The sequence below is a fragment of the Lates calcarifer genome, linkage group LG6 (assembly GCF_001640805.2).
Source record: "Lates calcarifer isolate ASB-BC8 linkage group LG6, TLL_Latcal_v3, whole genome shotgun sequence".
Lineage (NCBI taxonomy): Eukaryota > Metazoa > Chordata > Actinopteri > Centropomidae > Lates > Lates calcarifer.
Window position 1 is genome coordinate 811,440 of NC_066838.1, and position 22,072 is coordinate 833,511.

Consider the following 22,072-nt stretch of genomic DNA (forward strand, 5'->3'; position numbering starts at 1 on the left):
AAGTTTCAGAAAATACAACGATGATGCATACTTGCTTAATAATTTTGTCCAGTACTATATGTGTTTGTTAATTTTGTTAAATTTAGTTGAATGAATATACATTCTTTTCAACCCAAGAGATCATAACACGTTAAGCGTTAATGACAAACAAAGGTTTAATATTTGAAACAGTTGTTTCAATGGAATGCAGTCTGTAGTTTCCCCACGGGAATAAATGCAGCCTGGAATAGCCCCATGGTCAGAGTCTAGTTTGATCCCTGTATAGGGGAATCATAACTCTTTCCTCGCAATATCTCAAAATCCCGTTAGATAATATTTCACTCTCTTTCCATGCATGCCTTTAAAGTGCTCAGAATGCGCTTATTTCATATGTTTGTGCGTAAATTATACGCAATTTTGATAGTTTGGAACAGCCTTCCGCCTTTGGCGTCACATGACACTGTATTTGAGTTGCATTTAAAAGTCACGGGAAATATAAACATAGCTTCAATGTTATGAAGAAGTATTTTACAGTTGAATTTTAGGACACTTCTACGACGCGGACATTTTATCTGTTAAAAAAACAGACTGTCTGATATAATACGTATCCGTACGTTTTTTGTTTTTTATTTCCCCGAGGTTTCAGTCTTTTCAAAACCTGATGGTTGTGCTATAGACCCTGAACGCCGCATGACACAACAACGAAGATGGCGTGTTGTGGAAACTGTTTTTGTTGCCAATGTTGCTGCAGAGAAGGAGAGACACGAACTCCAGAAGAACTGGTAAGGGAAGATGTAATTAATAAGTAAAGTAGGATTCTCATATTTTCTTATCAGATTTGTTTCGTCAGAATTTCTCCTAAGTTATCCTCAGTGTCATATATTATGGCTTACTTGCTCCACCCTGCTGCTCAGTGACAGTGTTCCGTTGTCTTGTATCTTTTACAAGCGCATTGATTTTAAATCCATTCACAATGCGTGACCCACAACTAGGCTAAAACAGACAACACCGTCTAGTGTAACTTCGTCGCAGTGCAATATTGCTGGCTGTTTTTCCTTGTGCTCATGGATAGAAAGCCCATGGGCGAAACAGTGTTTACAAATCTAACAATTTAGAGGCTCATTTCTTTTTAATAAAGCCGCTCGTTACCCTAAACAGAACTTAGACGTTTTTCGCTTTGTCAAAATAATTTCTTCAATTCGGTATGCACGTTACTCGTTATTTTGGGTTTAGCTTTCTATCCCAACAACTTTTACGTTTGATTACCCCATTATAACAATATGCTAATCATCTTCTATTCAACTCACTTTAGGTTTTGTAAAATGTCAATATACCGAATGCACCTCGAGAATATACATGTCTTGAGGCTATGTGTGCATACTCTCTGTTACGTGTTTACATATGTAAAATAAGTCAACATTAAACTGAATGGAGTCTGAATGGAGTCAAACCATGCAAAAATAGTTGGAAAAGCACGGTCATACTTTGCTTATTTCTGAGTATACTGTGGTCTAACTGGTACCAGAACTCTGAACACCTGCATTTTGTGAATTAACTGGCATACAGCTAAAGATTTACAGTTTGTGGTTGGCTTAATTGCAGGTAAATGTTCCATACTGTGTTGAATGTGTCTGTATCCTGATTATACTGTATTATCTTTTTCCCCAGACAATCCTTGGGGAAATCCGAGATGAAGAAGATGAGATTCTACCCAGGAAAGACTATGAGGTGAAAAACGTGTGAAAAACCATGGGTTCGTGCTGTCCTTGGTACAGATGAGAGTGAGTGGAGGTCTGACCTAGGTAATAGTTACACAGTATTTATTTTGGTTTTACTAGAGCTTGGATTATGACCGGTGCATCAATGAGCCCTATGTGGAGGTTCTGGAGGGGATGGACAACAGGGTAAGACAAGTTAAAGGTGTCTCTTGTTGAGTAATTGCTCAGATGTTGACAACATATGTACAGACTATGCAGATGAAATTTGATTTGTGCATCTTCTCAGCTGTGAAAGATACTGTTTATTGTTTTACATGTGCTACATTTAATTTTGGATGTACACATGGTTACTGATGATATGGCCTGTCTGTTCTATAGCTTCTTTTTGAGATTAGGTGTGTTCTATGACGTGCTGCAGTATACAGAAACACTATGCCCTCTTTATCAGTAACTGCTGAAGCTAATATATAGGTGGTGCTGAGGGTATAGAAATGATATTATATTTTATGTCAAATGTTTTTAAAATTTCTTTTTCTTATGTCAATAGAAAGCCAAAAAGTATGAAGCAGTACGGTGGATGATGGTTTTCACTATTGGAGTCACAGTGGGTCTGGTAGGTATATTTGGAATATTTTGGTTTTCTTCACTAGATTCCACCATGTTGCAGATGATCAGGGAACATTACCTTGTCTCTTTCAGGTGGGCCTTTTTGTGGATTTCTTTGTACGCCTCTTCACCAAACTCAAATTTACTCTGGTTGGGGACTGTATCCTTTAACATGTCTGAATTCACTTGTACACAATGGTTAGAACACAGACTGTGATGTGCTATGTTCAATTGCAATTCTGCTTGCACAATTATATGCAGGGTAAATAGTACCTGATGTGATCTGGAGGTGCATAAAAAGAGCTAATAAGCAGTCCTCCAGAATTAGTGCCGATGAATACCCATTTGAAAGGACCAGTGTTTTTGCCTCTAAACAAACAAACAAAACCCTACTCAGAATAATTCAGACTGTTTCCCTAAGCATGCTGTAGTGATTTTCCTTTGTTCCAGGAGGTTATCATTCTCACTTCATTACAGTATCTATAGAATGCTGCTTCAGTTCATAGTAGGTACATTATCATTGTGTTACAGTTAGGGTGACAACAACAGAGGCAGACTCTGTTGGTCACTCAGATGGATTGCTTGGCGCAGGTGCAATTCTAAAGAGATAGGATGAGTCATCAGTGTTGGTCTTTATTCTACCTTAGCTGAACACCACTAGCTGTAGAGAAGTGCAGTGACAAAGGCTGTCTCCCTCTGTCTCTGCTGGAGCTCTTGGCATTCAACATGACCTTCGTCTTCATTGCCAGTGTGCTTGTCCTCATTGAGGTAAGACTGCTCAGATACAGGACGTGTTACTAATACCAATCTGAATTATTTTCTGCTGATATATAACATCTGTAGCTTGATCTCGAACTTGAACCTCTCAATTCAGTGTTCCCTACAGAAACTCCCAAAAACCTCTGAAAATGTTTGATTGATAAAACCATCAGACAACAGTAGTTTTTCCTAAACCATAGTAACTGAGGTCATTGATATCACTGATATCTAAGTTTTGAAACTTTGAAGTTCTTAACCCCATTTTGGGAATTATGTGGGAATACTAACATGCTATTTTTGGTGCCCTGTTATCCAGCCAGTGGCTACAGGTTCGGGGATCCCAGAAATTAAAAGTTACTTGAATGGTGTGAAAATTCCTGGAATTGTCCGGCTGCGAACCTTTCTATGCAAAGCAGCAGGAGTTCTGTTCAGTGTGGCTGGAGGTAAAGTATGCATAAAAATGCATTTGTGGCTGACAGCTGACATTTTTACCCCAAAATATGCATGGTTCCCTGGCAATGACATGGAAAAAATATGACACATGAAGTATTTAGGTTTTTTTTGTCCACACAATTGTGACATATAGATGACTATTGAGATGATTATTTAACTAGATGAATATATATTCATAGATTCTTGTGCAATCTGATCAGAGATAATCAGTGTTTTGCCAAAGGTGAGTGTTTCCCAACCGTTTTGGCTTGTGACTTCTTACAACAAAGCAATTATTCTTTGGAGTTCCACCAAACACTCATTTTCTCTCTGAACCTTTCACATGGTTTTACTTAAATAACAATTTGAAGCTCAAAGAGGTCAAATGATCCTATACTTTACATCAAAGCAAAGAAAAGAGAAAAAGAAAAACAAAATTATTCTGTTTTTTCTGCTTCCCCCTCCCCATTAGTCATTTCATAGAGCCCCAGCTTTATCTTGTGACCCTTTGGAGGGCTTTGACTTCTAGGTTGGGAACTGCTGGCTTAATTTAGCTACCTGCATATAGAGTAGTTACACCTAGCCCCACCATGAGCAGCTGCAATAATAAAATCCTGCTTACATATTGGTGCATCAGTCTTAACAATCTATTAATTATTGATAGAATAATGTATCAATCACAAGGGACACTTTACTGCACAACCACAACTTTTAATGCTGAAGCTTTAGCTACACGAGGCTTGTTGTGTTGGTATTCTTCCTCCACTGAACAAAAGTTGAGTAAACATCTGTCTACCTAAAGATTGTGCGCAAATTACATCAATGGTGAGGTTACAAGGAACAAGAAATACTTTAGTGAGAGCAGTTGTGAAGCAGTAACCATTCATGTGAAACTCAAACACCCATGAAATAATCAAGTAATACTATGTGGATGGGTCACCATGTCAGCTGTCATTTAAAATGTCATTTATCAGGATATGAATGAACATAAAGATATAGTGACTCATCAAACAGAGCCATCATTTATGTCCTGTGATGAGTCAGGGTGGGTGGACTGTGCTTCTGACTCAGTGTGCATCTACTCAGGTCTGTTTGTTGGGAAAGAAGGTCCGATGATTCACAGTGGAGCCATTGTGGGAGCAGGCCTTCCTCAGGTACTTTTTCTGTATCTGCTCACTGACTTGGCTCGCTATAATTTGATTTGATAAAATGATTTCAGTTAACCTTATTCAGCTCATCTTTACACAACTTTACATTGTTTGGTTTGATTTTACAGAATATGCTTTTACTGGATATAATTTGATATAATGGTCTGGTCACTCATGCATTTGACCCTGACGTAAGGGTGCTCATCAGATGTTTTCTCCTTGTATCAGTTTCAGAGCATCACTTTCAAGAGGATCAAATTTGATTTTCCCTATTTCCGAAGTGACAGGTATGGCTGTCGTACACACTCTTATAAAATACTGCACACTGTTCAACACTTCAGTGGAAATGAAAGCATGGTGCAAATATCATTGAGCATAGCTCACTGTGTTGTCTCTATTGTTCAGGGACAAGCGAGACTTTGTGTCAGCAGGTGCTGCTGCTGGAGTAGCTGCTGCTTTTGGCGCTCCTATAGGTGGCACCCTCTTCAGTCTGGAGGAAGGCTCCTCTTTTTGGAACCAGGCCCTCACATGGAAAGTGGTATGTAACCTTTTCCAGTGAACTTAAAGAGAGTTAAGACATTTCTGTTCTTTCTGCTGACTCTATAGTTTTTAGCCATGCTATTGGTGTGTCTCTAGGGATGGCAATATCAATTGGCTGGTCAGTCCTCTACTTTGGTCAAGACTGAAATATCTCAAGGACAAATGGATGGATTGCTGTCCATTTTCGTACAGATATTAATGTTTCCCAGTCGATGAATCCCACTGACAGAGGATCTCCTTATCCTGTGAAATACCTCAACATCCACTAGATGGATTTGTGCAAAAGTTTGTACAGACATTCATGGTTCCCAAACCATATATCCCTGATATTCCCCTCAGTTTTCCTCTAGTGCCACCAGTAGAATTTTTAGGTTTAGACTGAAATACCCAAACATGTACTGGAAAGATTTGCATGAAATTTAGTTCCGACATACACTCAGGGTAAATTGTAATCATTTTGGTGATACTCTGACATTTTAACCAGCACCATCATCGGGTCAAAACTTCACTGTTTCCAATCCTTCAATTTCTGACCAAATAACACTGATGACTTCCTCATCAGCCTCAGCTGTACTCTGAGCTTAATGTTAATTAGTAAACACTAACATGCTAAACTAAGATGACGACTATGGCAAATATTACCTGCCAGACATCAGCACCTTAACATTTATTATTGTGAGCGTGTTAGCAGCAGCACTTTAGTAACCCCACAGACTGCTAGGCTAGCAGTGCTGGTCTTATTCTCTCCTCCTGAAAGATCATCTTTTTCAAAAATAATAATACAGTTTAAAAGTGTCTACTTTTCTGACTTTTATTGCGTTTATTATGCATATCTGTGTTTCCTCTATGGGGTAGGGTTAGGCCACAAGTTCTTTGTAGGTGTAGTGTGGTGACTCATTGATACTGATTGATACTCTACAAAACACATGTAGAATACTGTTTATCTTATCCAACTCATTCTGTGACACTACTTATATAACGAGGTGTCATTGTAATGGCACCGAAAAACAACTGCAAATGTAACTGAATACAGTATGAACTGTATGCAGACAGGATCCAGAAGATTAAGAACATGAACTGATGACTGTGACACATCATATCACATCAAGGACTGTGAGATAATATGAGTGGACATTAAGGGAAATATTTCTCTCAAATATCAGTCCTACTGTCTTAGTCTGTCAGTGAGCTTCCCATACAGTTACATGTACATAGCTTGAAGTACTAACCACTGAGTACAATAAACCATTTTCCTTTCTCAGCTCTTCTGTTCCATGTCGGCCACTTTCACCCTCAACTTCTTCCGTTCAGGGATCAACTTCAGTAAGTGGGGCTCCTTCCAGCTGCCTGGTCTGCTCAACTTTGGAGAGTTCAAGGTAGAATCAATTAATGAACTTGTTTCAAGTGTATGCTTTGTATTCATATTCTTAAATCTAGTTTCCTAAATTAAATCCCAGAATGCTTAAGATCACAACAAGAGAGGATGTTGACTTAGAAGCACAAAGCAAAAGGTCATCTACATACAAAGGGAGCTTATGGGATAAGTGAAACTTATAATCCTGTCAAATCTATTCGTCATTATGAAGCCAAGGAGTCAACAACAAGTGAGCAAACAATAACAAGGACAGAGGACATCCTTGACAACTGCCATAGAAAAGCGAGAATAGGACAGATTTTATAGCTAAAATATTGACTGATGCTGCAGTCCATCAAGCCCAGCTGGTCTGTGTGAAATTGATGATGTTGGCCATTTCAGACATGGTAGATCACTAAGTGTATGACCAATTGAATTCTGTGTTCTGAACCTGATGGAAATCGCCTCCAATGATATGGTGATGATTTATTTTAGAATAGATAAAATTATTACCTCATTTATTTTATTATTGTTATCATTATAATTATTATTATTGTTAATTTGTCAGCCTCATATAATATATCAGAACAGTGATTTCTCAATTTAACCCTGCTGCAAAACTCCTTGCTCACCAGTGTCCAGATGGTGATAAGAACTGCCACCTGTGGACAGCTGTGGACCTGGCTTTCTTTGTCCTGATGGGGGTGGCGGGCGGCCTGCTGGGGGCACTCTTCAACTGCATGAACAAGTGCTTGGCCAAGTATCGCATCAGACACATCCACCCCAAGGCCAAGTTTATCAGGTGATTGCTCCATCACTTGTTCATAGAAGGAGGAGACCACCTTTATATGGGCCATCACAACGCCAATAAAAGAAAATCTTTAATATCAGTTGTGCTATGGAAAGAAAAAAAGAGTGTAATTACAGAAGTTGATCTGATCTCTGCACTTTAGAGTTCTAGAGAGTCTGCTGGTTACCATGGTGACAACAGTGGTGATATTTGCAGCTTCCATGCTGTTAGGTGAATGTCGTGACCTGTCCTCCCCCACAACTCATAACACTACAGTAAGTATCCGCTCTCTCCTCCATCATTACAGTACTAAGCACAAGTACCACAATTTCACTCATCTTGTCGATTGTTCTGAATCAGTATTTAAATGTTCAGTGTAGTGCTTGTGTGACAGAATTCTGAAAACAAGAAGTGAAACTGAAGAAACACAACACAATATGCAGCCTTCTTACCAGACTCTCTACATTCCAGTCATGTATTTATCATCCTGCATCAAGTTGCAAATTTTGTTTTGTTTTTTTTTTTCTTTTTAGTTCTCCGGCAGTGAGGACATAAATTCCACCATCCGCCAGTTCTTCTGTACCAACAAGACTTACAATGATATGGCCACGTTGTTCTTCAACCCACAGGAGGCTGCCATCCACCAACTCTTTCACCAGGATGGTGAGATGAGTGTACACACACACACACACACACACACATTCATAAGAGCTCTGTATTAACTATATCATATCATTTAATAAGCTGTTCTTGAATTACCTGGCACTCAAAGACATACTTTATTTTTCATTTATGTATCTTTTTTATTTTGTTTAGGCACCAGTCATGTTGGAACCTTTTTGTTTTTGCTGGGATTGTTAGTATTTTTGTCATTATTACAATGGGCCAATATAAGAAAGTCAAATACCTTTTAGTTACTATCTTGCAAACCATATATCACACGCTCAGTTGTTTTGAATTCTCATGCTAGTGCAGCTACTGGAATTTGGATTTGGAGCAGGCTTATTATAGTGCTCCTTGGGGAGTCTTATCGGGGGTACTATGGGAGTATAGGTAAGAGTTTACAGGCGAGTGTGAAGTGGTTGGGATGAGCGTCAACACCTTCATGTCTGAGACCATGGTTCTCTGCTGGAAAACACTGGATTGTTCCCTTTGGGTTGGAAGTGAAGGAGTTTATGTATTTTTATATTTATGTATCTCTGGGTTTTGTTAAGGAGTGAGGGTGAAATGGAGCATGAGATTAATGGCAAGATTTGTGTGCTGTACTATTTACTGTATAATAATATTATAATATTTTCTTTGCTAGCATCCTGACTGTGATCTTTTCTTGTGTGTCACACTGTATTTTGAAAAATACTCACCACTGCAGAGCCCAAATGACAAAACTTGCACTGGCATGCACATCCACTATGTTCCACAGAATTTATTATGCAGCATTGCTCAGCTTTCTGTGGTCCCATGCTGCCATCTGTTCTCGTCTGCTCTCTGTGTGTAGACTCAAAAATGGCAGTAGAAAGCAGCATGAGACCAGGGAATTGTTGTTAAAATGACAGATGCTCCCAGCCTCCTATTGCTCAGTTTCAGACGGTATATATTCTATTATTTTACTGACTGGTCATCCCTTCTCCTTTCCCCTCAGGTACCTTCAGCCCGGTGACTCTATCAGTGTTCTTCCTACTGTATTTCCTATTGGCCTGTTGGACCTACGGCGTGTCTGTACCCAGCGGTCTCTTTGTCCCCTCATTGCTCTGTGGGGCAGCTTTTGGACGTCTGGTTGCCAACATCCTCAGAGTGTAAGAACCATGTTCTCCTAATGTTTTAATGACCAAGGTTTACCTGCTCCCCATTCCCAGTGGCTATAAAATATCAAGTCAGAATAATTTTCGGACCAGGAACAGTTTTATGTCACAGATTTTGTAATGATTCAAGTCTCTAAGGATAGTGCAGATTGCATGCTAGTTCAGTGGGAAATATACCTTTGAAACATCATCTTGCATCTTGGTGCATACACAGTTTTTTCAGTGGATTAAATCAGAGATCGCTCACAGTGACAGAATCATCACCCAACTCTACAGCTCTGCAAAGCTATTTAGCCTCTCTGTCACATTTACTCAGCACTTAAGTCAGCTTTGGCAGCTGTTTTCAGCGACAAGGTTGTGATGGACCCACAGTCCACCACATATTCAGCACCAAACAGCAGACGGACCCAGTTAGAGATTTATTGATGATCATAGGGGAGTCTTTAGCTGGTAAAGAGCCAGATATTTCACTCAGGTGTTGGTCCAAGACCAAAAACAGTGCTAAAAGTGTGTGTTCGCTGACACGAGTAAATGAAAGCTGTTTAAGTTAATAGTTCAGTGTCTTTGGAGAATGTGTACAGAGGTGTTGGTAGATTTTTTTGAACTCTGTGCAGAGCTAGGCTTGGTCTTTGTCCCTGCTTCCAGTCTAAGATAAGCTAGGCTAGGAAATACAGACATAAGAAAAGTAAATAAGCACATTTCTCAAAAAATTACAATTACTTTAAGGAGAAAATTAATGGGAATTTTTGAAAAATGAGAGAAACGGTGAAAACCCCAAATGACTAAAGGGCTATAATGAGTGTGAGCCTGGTAACATGGCTGTTGTGGACAGGATGACTTTCTCTTCTTCTTTCAGTTCTCTTCTTTCGTTTCCTGTGCTGTCACGACCAGGCTTTAAGCTCATTTCTGCTGACCATAACCACTGTTAGCACAGGCCTTACCAGGCCATACCCCCACCCCCCCACCACCACCCAGCACACTGCTGTTTCTCACCTCACCCTCCTCTGATCACACATCAGTTTTCCACTGAATGGAGTAATACTGGTTTTTACTGTGTGTTTTTACTGTCTGTGTGTTACTGTGTAGGAAACTGGGAATGGACATCTACTCAGGAACATTTGCTCTCATTGGAGCTGCTGCCTTCCTCGGAGGCGTGGTCAGAATGACCATTAGTCTGACTGTGATCCTCATTGAATCCACTAATGAAATCACATATGGACTTCCCATCATGATCACTCTAATGGTACAGCATTTTCTTGATTAAGGCAAAATCATTTATCTAATATCGGTGTTGGGAAATACATAGAAGTGTTGATAAGTCCATTAGTGTGTAAAATAAAGTGATGGACTGTATTTCCTGTTTGGTTCATGTGGTAAATGGTCTTGTGTCAATTGTGTCAACAGGTTGCCAAGTGGACTGGAGATTTCTTCAACAAGGGCATCTATGACATCCACATCCAGCTAAGAGGAGTGCCTCTGCTGGAGTGGGAGACTGAAGTTGAGATGGACAAGTAAGAATTGTTGTTTTACAAACAAGATTGTGTTTTCCTGAGGCACATTGATGTTTTGTCCTCACCTGTGTCAGTTTGGTATTTTGGTAGTTTACTGCATGCGGTAGTGGGTTTGTCCAACAGCATACTGCTATGTTGGTGCCAAGAATAACTGTATTTCATATGGTCCAAAGCCTACCTGCTCGGAACAGGTCAATATTTTATTTGCTTATGGAACACATACATTCATTCATCCATTCATTATCTACGCCGCTTATCCATTAAGGGCCACGGGGGCGCTGGAGCCTATTCCAGCTGACATTGGGTGAGAGGCGGGGTACACCCTGTACAGATCACCAGACCAATGCAGGGGGTACACACACACACACAAACCCTTTAAAATCACACATAGATCTTTCTTTGTGTTTTGCTACTCTGTTCCATTCTGGGGTCTTTAACCATGATGGCATTAAAGCCAGAGAGACAGAATGAAGATTATGAGCGATTTTTATGGCCAGTCATCCACAACGGGCAGTTTATACTGAAGGCTCCTCTTTTACTCTTTATATCTGTGGTCTCTATTTGGAGCAATCATTTGCAAACCACCATTATGCACAGCAGCATTCTGGGAGTTTACCCAGCAGAGCTTTATAGATATATATATATACATATACCATATAACATATAACATATACCAGTGTTGTTGTCTGCGAATGGTTAATGATGTCCAGCCAACTAGATCATAGAGAACGCAGTGGTGAGTGAGAGATTTTGCATTTGTAATGAAACATAGAGAAGCATGATACACTGAATCGAGGCTTCTTAAATGGAGGAGGCTGTGTGCATGTACAGTATATCACCATAATCAATCACAAACAGAAAGATGGCTTCCACAAGTTTTTTCTTTGCAGAGAATGTGAAACATGATATATTTCTAAAATAAAAGCCAATCTTCATTTTGAGTTTCTTAACTAGATTAGAAATATGTACATTAAATGAAAGCTTTCCATCAATCCATATTCCCAAGTACTTACAGGAGGACACCCTTTCAATCAAAGAACCATCAGGCGTAAAAATTGAAATAAATTGTCAAAGTTTTGCAAGCGAGCTTTTGATAAAATCATAAGAATGAAGAATAGGCTTTATTGTCACTGTACAGTTAAGTACAGTGAAAACTTTGTTTTCTGGGCATTTAACACCAATTTTAGACCCTTCAAAGCTCTTTGTGATGACTGAAATACAGTCTGAGGTTCTTCTATCGCCTGTGCTGCAGAGGGAGCAGATGAATAGACAATTGTGTCATCCGCGTACAAATGCAATTTAGCTTAAACATCTTTACCTAAATCATTTATAAAAATAGAAAATAAAATAGGGGCCAAAATGGAACCTTGGGGCACACCTTTAGTTAACTCTAAGTCTGATTTATGGCCCTCTGCCTGGACACACTGAGTCCTACCTGTTAAGTAATTTTTAAACCATTTAAGAGCCTTAGAGCCAAAGCCAGCATTCCTGAGTTTGTCTAGAAGTAGTTCATGATCCACTGAATCAAACACTTTTGAAAGATCTACAAATCAGGCGTCACGATTGTGTTTTCTGTCCAAGGCACCAATGAGATCATTTGTCAGCAGTAATAGTACTGTAGCCACTTCTAAAACCAGACTGAAACTCGCATAAAATGTTATTCTCTGACACAAACTGTTTCAACTGTGAATTAACCTGAGATTCAAGGATCTTAGCCTGGACTGAAAGTTTGGAAATGGGACGATAGTTGTTTAACTCAGAAGGGTCTCCACCTTTATGTAAGGGAAGGATGTGTGCAGCTTTCCAAATTGTAGGTATTATGCTTAATTGGAGACTTAAATTGAAAATATGCGCACTAGGCTCGGCAATGATATCTGCAGCCAACTTTAAGAGGTGAGGATCCAGGTTGTCTGGACCTGCAGATTTTTTGTGGTCAATGTCTTTTAGGGCTTTGTAGACATGGGTGACTAAGATGGGTTTAAAATCAAACAAATCTAGATTTACATCAGTAACTGGGGTGGAGGAGCATGGGTCACAGGTATTTACATATAAGCTGTCAATTATAGACCCTGCACTGAGAGTGTTTATTAAACTGATTCACAATAGCAGCTTTGTCCTTTAATTCAACTGAACCAACCAGAATGTTGTCAGGAAGGCTTGAGACAACATTAGTATTTGACAGAGATTTGATTATTTTCCAGAACTTTGATGGATTATTTAAGTTCTCTGTGACTGACTTTAAATAAAACTCGGATTTAGACTTTCTAATCATTAAGGTACATTTGTTTCTTAAGGTTTTAAATTTCAGCAGAGGAGTTTGAAAACCTAGCTTGTGCCCAGTATTTGTTTCTTAAATGAACAAGCTCTGACAGACTTTCTGAAAACCAGCGATTGTCACGTCATAAACTGGATAAATATGGTGTAAGTGCAAGTTTATGCAGCACATTGAAAGATTAAGCAGTCAACAGACTCATCTTACACGCACAAGTCTCGGGTGAATTGTAACATCACTGCTTATTCTGTGTCATCTTGTTATTAATATGTATAATTTCCTTCATCTTTCCAAGGCTGACAGCTAGTGATATCATGGAGCCCAACTTGACCTATGTGTACCCCCACACCCGAGTCCAGTCTCTTGTCAGCATCCTGCGCACCACAGTCTACCACGCCTTCCCTGTGGTCACTGAAAACCGCCAGAATGAGCGGGACTTCATGAAGGGCAATATTCTGGTCAGCAACAACATCCGCTTCAAGGTATGTCCTGTACCATGAAGCATTAAGCAGATCTTGTGGATTTGAAACATCTCTCTAATGATGCTGCTACCCTGCCAATGATGTACTGTGCTGCTATGAAAACATATATTTGTATATTATATTCCATTTCTGACAATAGATCCCCATAAATGTTGCACACTGGACCTTTTAATAGATGCATACATATACGAGGTATGGCTATTAAATAACAAGACTGTGCTTATAAGGATAAAACCATGTGGTTCACAGTCACACCGTGTTATATATTAAAGGTTGGGTATTCACACGCAACAAGTTTCCAATAAGTGACGTCTTTAGTTCACTGCAGCTACTGATTGAAGTGCACATGTTTTTGCTAAGGCGTCAGAAAATGATTAGCTTAAAAGTTGAGCAAACCATCAACTTGAAATTTTTGGTGAAACGTGCACATGTGTTTGAATGGCACAAAAGATTTAGTGAAGGCGGAGAGGATGTCCAAGACGATGAACGTTCTGGGCACCCAATGAACATCAAAAACTTCTGAAAACATTCAAGGAATTGAACAAATCGTTCAAAATGATCAATGATTCAGTATAAGAATGATAGCAGGAATGGTCTCCATTGATAAAGAGACAGTTCAGCAAATTTTGCATGGAATTTTGAACATGACAAAAGTGGGTGCCAAAGTTGTCTCAAAACTTCTGTGTGCCAGCTCACACTGCGTTCTTGGTAAAGCAGTTTCTGGCCCAAAAACAAATCACAGTGCTTGATCACCCTCCCTACTCACCTGATCCAGCACCATGTGACTGTTTCCTAAGATCAAATCTGTGCTCAGAGGAACACGTTTAGTCTGGCAGAAGTTAAGAAAAGAATGACAGAGGTTCTGAGACAACTGTCCAAAGACCTACTGCACTGCTTTGATCAGTGGAAGACCTGAATGCAGCGGTGTGTTGATGCAGAAAGGGAGTATGTTAAAGGAGAAAGACACTGAAAAATGTTTATGTTCAATAAAATTGTATTACAGTATTAGTCTTGTTATTTAATAGCCATGCCTCATATTCATGACTTACACATAGAGCTGTATTCAACTGTGTAACAGCCAGTAGATGGAGGTAGAGGTCTGTGTGTAGTGTTACCATGAACACACACTTGTTTGACTCAATCCCACATACACTACCCTCCTACCAGAAATACTCACTGGAGAACCAAATGAGGATAACACTGTCACTGAAAATAGGCCCCAACAAATGCACTATTTATTCCTGTCTGAGTAACGTGTGGCAAAAACTGCAGTGACCTGCTGGTTTAGGACAGGAAGCAATGGGCTTGGAGCTGCAGAGAGTAGAGGATGAAGTCAGAAAGTGTAGAGAGATGGACTAAAACATGTTGGTTTGGCTCTTCATGTCATTTGTTCAGTATTACATATACAACATATAGAACAAAGCCAGACTTATGGTTTAATATCTCTGTTTGCATTAGGTCAGATTACAAGGTTGTCATTAATTAGTGAGAAATACAATTTCTATTTGGCCAAAACACTTTTCAAGTGCATAATAAAAACAGCCTAATTTCTCACAGAAATCAGTGGTATTATTACAGTGAAAATGTAAGTGAGCCCTTTATGTGTAGGTTCGTCTTAACAATGATCAGAATCCATCTAAGTCACAATAATAGACAAATACCATCTATTTGAACTAGTAACACACAAATCATTTTTTATTGCTCTTGTCCATACTGAATACATCATTCAAACACTCACAGTGTAAGTTGTGAACCCCTCAGCTGATGAGGAGTTAGCAAAGCAGGAGTCCAGTCACTGAAAGAGACTGGAGGTGGAATGAGCTCAGAGAGTCATTCATTCCAGACATCCTGACAGTGTGTCTGAAGCCAGTTCTGTAGGAAGAATGGTTCAGTGTTCCTCCTAAACTTTGTGCAGGTCTGATCCACAGCTACTGGAGGAACTGGTTTGGGTTATTGCTGCCAAAGTTTTACTTGTGACTTAGATGAAGATCAGATCACATTTTATGACCAATTCATGTAGAAAACCAGGTCACTCCAAAGGGTTGGCCCTGTATTTGTTTTTATGTCACCCAAGTGATTATATCTTAAGAGGTATAGATGAGTTGATATGCTGATGTTAATATAAGATTTTCTCGATTATGTCAGTAGTCTAATTTGTTGGTGTTAGAATGGATCTGGGACTCAACATCAAGAAAAGTGTGCACCACCACAACTTACCCTCCACTGTCACATGTAGAAATCCAGTGTTGTGTCCCGTGCGGGGGAACAGCGACGCCGCTGCCAGTCCATGAAGTCGTACCCATCCAGTGAGCTGAGGAACGTGCTGTGACGAACAGAGCGTCGTGGTAGAGCCCGCAGAGGAGGGAGAGGACCTGCTGCAGCAAATGTTAGAGAGGAGGTAGGACAGACACACAGGTACACCGTTACACAGAAGTACACATGTGGAAAGTCAGTGGCTTATCTGAGGGTGGAGTTTAAGTTGCTGATGACTAAAAACCAGAGTTGATAAAGTGCTGCGCTAAAATCACACTGAAATTAAAAGTGATATTTTGTAATTGTTGTACTACTGCACCTAAGTTAAGACCAGGATTTTCCTTTTTTATCTATGAACCGACTGAGTTAAAAATAAATGAATTGTTTTTCATTGTGACATTAATTTTGTATTTCATTTTATTTCTTCATTAGATTTGTTTAAATTTAGACCTTTTCAATCTTTCATGCTATAACAGCAATACAATAATCCTAAGTGTGAATGGTATAATATACTTATGTACTGAATTATATTATAGAAGTTAATACTATATCAAGCTGAATATGGCCATTGTTTTGTCAGAGTGGGATTTTCAAACATGAGGGACTGTCAGTGCACACACTTCAGAATTTATATGTTTTATGGGTCTTGTGCATGGGTGTGGCAAAATGTGCCCAATCAACACTGCTTGCTTAAATTATTGTACTGTTGCTATTCACATGCAGGCATGCTCCCTACCCCAACCTGTACCCAGATCAGTCTCCCAGTGAGGAGTGGACCATGGAGGAGCGTTTCAGACCGCTCACCTTCCACGGCCTCATCCTGCGCTCTCAGCTGGTCAACCTGCTAATCAGAGGAGTCTGCTACGCTGAGAACCAGTCGGTCAGTTACACACACACACATATTAACACATTCAAGACAGTACACTGACTTACCCTACCCCTAATCATATACTCCACTAGCCTAACCCTAATCTTTACCTTAGATTTAAATCAAATCTTCACCCAAACATTTAATGACTTTAAGTTTGGCCCTCATCATGTGACTGTGTAAACAGATTTATGTCCCCACAACATGAGTAATACACACATATACACATAAACAAAACACACACATGCAAGTAATATTACTCTTTGTTCTTCCTGTCTCTGAACATAGTTCTTTATGACTCTAGCTGTATAAAGTGCTTTGAGTGAATGTCTCTCTATACCATCCATCACAGAGTGCCACCCAGCCCAGGTTATCCTATGCAGAGATGACTGAAGATTACCCACGTTATCCTGACATCCATGACTTAGACCTCGCCCTGCTCAACCCCCGCATGATAGTGGTATGACTGAACACTATTCCAACTGAAAAAAAAAAAAAAATCAACAAGATTTCTCAACATTTAAACTGTAATACAGAGTCTATAAGAGCTGAAAAATTATGTTCCCTGTCTTCCAGGATGTCACCCCATACATGAACCCATGTCCCTACACAGTGTCACCCAACACCCGCATCTCCCAAGTCTTCAACCTGTTCAGGACCATGGGCCTGCGACACTTGCCAGTGGTCAATGCTGTCGGAGAAGTAAGTATTAAAAAGAGGTTTTAGTTTCTCCAGTATAGACTTTTGAGTGTTTTTGTCATGATACACCAGGGGAAACTCTAAGTAAAAACTCATTTATTATCTGTCATCTCTTTCAGATTGTTGGAATAATCACAAGACATAATTTAACTCACGAGTTCCTTGTGGCCAAACTGCGACAGCACTACATCACTGTTTGACCTGACTCAGGACGCCCTACTGCTATTCAGATCCAAACTCTGTTCAGCCTAGTCCTGAGCCTTTGTCTCTGTCCATTCCTAATAGCATGTAGACATTCCTAAACATATGCAGGACATTCACAACCATTCACACATCGTCTGTGGTACATTAGGGAACACAGTTCTCCTGTAAGTGAAACCAAGTCTTACATTTTCAGTGTTGAGGAATTGTCAGCCTTCCTCCAGCCTAGTCTCAGATCCACTGCTTCTCGATGCTGGGACTGGGACCACAAAATATGGCTGTCATAGAACCATATTTGACTAAACTCACATCCACCACCATACTGATGGACTGATGGCTGATAATTCATGAACACTAGCTGTGCATTCAGACTGTGAGCAACAGCGGGGTCTTTCTGTTTTGACACAACAACACTAGAGGATCTTAAAGCATTAAGCTTAAAGCATTAGCAATCGCTGCAATTAGATTTTGTCAATCGTTAACATAATTGGGGAAGTACTAAAAGGTTAGCAAAATAGCCTTGCTAGCAGCAGCAAGCTCTAGTTTGTTGATTGTGTCAACATGAGTCATGTTCATGATACTCATATCATATTCATTCAACTTTAGTTGTGCCCCACATTTTATTCCCTGGTTATAATGCCATCCTCACCCCAAAGCTTCCAGAGGGCCTGCACCCTAATTTGAGATCCACTGTCACAGAAGGATAGAAGTGAAAATAAAGACTGAAAAACAGCAACAGCAGCTCACTCAATGTAGGTTTGCAGATAAACGTTGGTGGCAATAGAATAGTTCAGTGATTCAAATAAATCTGATGTTGAGCACATTGACACTGGTGGTTGGAGACACAGTCAACCAACCAGAGCTTTGCAGACAGAATTCACAATGAAGAAGTCATTGTCTTTTACACAGCCTTCTGCCTACCAAAGTACATCCACTAAAAACCAAATCTAAAATAGTTATAAAATGTCAACAAGTTTGGATGACACTGATGTAACTGTGCAGGTTGTTGTAGTCAGAATTGCACTTGCAGAAATGACTGCATTCTTTTTCAGTCATCATGAAAAAGTGAAGGAATTTAAGGTTCCTGCAGTCACCATCACAGCTTCTGTGTTATTTAAAATGACATTAAGGAAAGATACTTAAAAATGTGATATTCTACCAGTGTCTATCTTACACACTTCCTACTGAATGAAGAAAAGTAGCAAACTGTGCTGTACAGATACAGTAATCATGAACCACCTGAGAAGTAACTGAAAGGGCATTTTAGTTTTGACACTATACATGGAAAGTTGTAGGTAGAGGTAAGGCTGTTTGCTGCATCTGCATCTTAGATTAGGACAGGTACGTGTTAGTTTGAATTAGTTTGAACCTGCATGTTGGAAAAAGTGACAGCTCCAGTGACTTGTTGACGCAGTTGCTCACAGTTTGAAGCCTGTGGTACAGCAAACTACCAAAATGAAAGGGCAGTTTCCTTACTACCTTCAGAATCGTTCTTTTGACCTTTTGAAGATGCTTTATCATTGTTGTCACTGTAGCACTTTTATTTTTGACTATTGTACATTTTAATTTTCTGTGTAAGTAACTGGAACATATGCACTAAAAACAGGCCGACATTCCCTCACGGCCTGCAACTAAACTAGACTTCAGTAGTTCTTGGAAGTGGAGTTTGCCCAGTGACCATGTCAGTTCATTCCAAGCAGGACATACGGCAACGTTTTCTAACCACGTCAGCAGTCTGTAAATTCATTATGATTGTTTTGCACATATGATACGTAGTAATATTTTCACTGTCATTCTGTCAGTTCAGTGTTAGATTGTGCCAAGGCGAAGAGGACTGTGGATTTGACCGTTTCCAGTAACATTAAAACCAGTTACTGGTCTTAATATTGTGACTGTGTGTTGACCAAGGTTTTGTTATATGATACAGAATTGAAAGGACTGGATTTTTGAATGACAAACAGCACAAGTCCCATTTTGCTAAAACTAATATTTAAACAGTTTCATTTCATTCATTCAACAGTTAGTACTCTGACATTAGATTTTCAGCAGTATAGTATCTTTTTGGCCAGTTGTCCTAGTATTTCATTGTCATTCCTTGAAGGGATCAAAAATGTGAAGCAAAGACAAGTAAAAGTAAGTTTTAAATTAATTGATGGACATGAAGTCCACCATGTGTCAGGTTGATGGATTATTAGCATCCATCCATCCACACATATTTGTACATCAGTAATCCCTTATCTGCTTTATGTTTTATTTAAGAGATTATTTTTTATACAATTTTATTTTTATGATTTGCTGCCTGTGCTGTGAATGACTCAGTGCCATGCAATTGCATTTCTGTCTGAGCTAATTTTATTGTTTACCCATTTTAAATACTGTATGGTCTGCAGTGTATGAGATTCAGAGAGAAACAGAGGAGAGTATGTCCTCCTGTGAATTGAGACCTCATGGGCTGTTTGCCAAATACTTTTTGTGTCACTTGACTTACGTGGAGACTTAACGCCCTGTGCTTGCTAGGAGTTTGTAGTTTCTACAAATGTAGGAAAAAGGCACATGGCAAAAAAGTTGCAGCCATGGAACAAAGAAGCAGAGAACTCTGTCTTGTGCCTTTATTATTGTTAAAATAAAGGTCCTTCTGTTTTCTCAATCACACAAAGTGTGTCTGCATATATTTTTGTGTAAAAACATAGATGAGGCTTTATATACTTAACCATACTAACTTAACTAAAGTATGTAATATGTTAACTAGTCTAGAGCTAAGTGGATTAATGGATTAATTCATGTGTGGATTAATAGAAAAATAATCAGCAACTATTTTGTCAGTCAATTAATTGATAAATCTAGAAAATAATCAGCAGATGAATTGATAATGACAATTGTCAGTTGCTGCACACTGAGAGTGACAAACTGAAGTGTACTGAAACTGGATGACAAGTATATGACAGGATTTTAATGTGTGCTGTTGCTCTTATCAAAGACATTTTTCTTCTTTTTGTGTAATTTAATTTGCAGTGGTGTACAATGTGACGTACACATATATATATACAGTATATCCATTGATACACATAATAATCGGAGCCTGTCAGTGGTGAAAATAAGCACTTTAGTGGAAGTACTTTTACATTGGATTACACTGCAGCAGTTGTTTGTGGTGGCCTGGTGCACTGTTCTTGCTCAATACTACACAGATTCCAAATATTGGTGTCCCTAACAATCATTTACTGTCAAAAGATGGGAACAAAGATCATCCTGTTATCCTTAAAGGTTAGGTATGCTGATGGTTAAAGTAAACCGTAAGAGGTGAGAAATAAATTTATTCAATGAAGGTTCCTCGTCACTTTTTATGATTTTTATGATGACACACACACAGCCGCCTAATGAAAATGACTTTCACAAATTGTTGTCTGTTTACCCTAATTTTTAATGCCTGTCATCATGTAAACTGACAGAGTGGCTCGTAAGATTTTCTGTCTGGATGTATCAGCACTGTCGCCTCACAGTAGCAAGGTTCCGGGTTCAAGCCCGGTTCACCCGGGGCTTTTCTGTGTGGAGTTTGCATGTTCTCTCTGTTCCTGTGTGGGTTCTCTCCAGGTTCTCCAGCTTCCTCTCACAGTCCAAACACATGCAGGTTAACTGCTGACTCTGAATTGTCCGTAGGTGTTAATGTGAGTGAATGGTTGTCTGTCTATATGTGTTGGCCCAATGATGGACTGGTGATCTGTACAGGGTGTACCCTGCCTCTCACCCAATGACAGCTGGGATAGGCTCCAGCTCCCCATTATGGATAAGCGGTATAGATAATGTTTGGGTGGACATTTTAATATGAAATTAAGACAATCCTTATTACATATCAATTGAATTAATTGGAATTGTTCCAATCTGGTTTTCCACTCACAGAAACAAATCAAATTTGTTGAAGTCTTTTGGGCCAAGTTTAACAGGAAAATGTGCACATGTAACTGTCTTGACAGGCAGCCATTAGAACAATACCAGGACCCTGCACTGAAGCTGAATTGAGCCATCAAGCTGTGCTTTTTCCTACTGTGACATGACAAAAAGAAAACTAAGTACAGTGTTAACCCACTGTAACATGATAGCAACCTATAATTTTCCATGAATCCTCATATTCCATATACAGTATTATGTGCTGATCACTGCATACTGCAGACAATTATTTATGACAACCCTAGGAATCTCATCGTAGCATGGACAGGTGCACAAGCATTTACCCATAAGTGGCCACTGACAGAGCTGAGACTAACAGATATCCCCAACAGGTGCACTTCAGCACTAACCAGTTCTGACATTATTGAAATCAGGTCTAAAAATGTCTCAGTAACGCCAAAAAACTTTTCTCAGTGCTTTACTTTCTTTACAATGAACACTACAGTGTTTGGCTCTAAGCTGTATTGTTTGATGGCAATGTGGGAATGTGTTACGTGCTGGCAGAAAGACCAGAGGCCAGTTTAGCATAGAGTAATATCAGTTCAAAACTTTCACAAAAGTATAGACTGACCTCTCTGAAGCCTAAAAAGAGTGAAAAGTCAGCTGTCATAGAGTGGGTGATATAATTTTTAAAAAGGGGGTAATGGCGTGTTTTTTCAGATATATTGTGTCTTTTGGTTCTGTTCCTGGATGCTGCATATGCAAATTTCTTTGTG

At 39.4% G+C, this 22,072-nt stretch overlaps 1 protein-coding gene across 1 annotated transcript; it reads left to right on the plus strand.

Annotated features, from left to right (window-relative positions):
* The first annotated feature begins 39 nt into the window (after positions 1 to 39).
* On the plus strand, positions 40 to 20,736 carry clcn6 (chloride channel 6). Its single transcript, XM_018701586.2, is given in 24 exon segments — positions 40 to 761; positions 1,648 to 1,707; positions 1,818 to 1,883; positions 2,245 to 2,310; positions 2,397 to 2,463; positions 2,965 to 3,071; positions 3,379 to 3,505; positions 4,581 to 4,648; positions 4,871 to 4,929; positions 5,048 to 5,180; positions 6,445 to 6,558; positions 7,172 to 7,338; positions 7,490 to 7,601; positions 7,860 to 7,989; positions 8,966 to 9,119; positions 10,212 to 10,368; positions 10,530 to 10,636; positions 13,204 to 13,390; positions 15,627 to 15,713; positions 15,715 to 15,788; positions 16,367 to 16,523; positions 16,864 to 16,971; positions 17,088 to 17,213; positions 17,330 to 20,736. Coding segments are annotated over 24 exon segments (2,589 nt in total). The 5' UTR covers positions 40 to 686; the 3' UTR covers positions 17,411 to 20,736.
* The last annotated feature ends 1,336 nt before the right edge of the window (positions 20,737 to 22,072 follow it).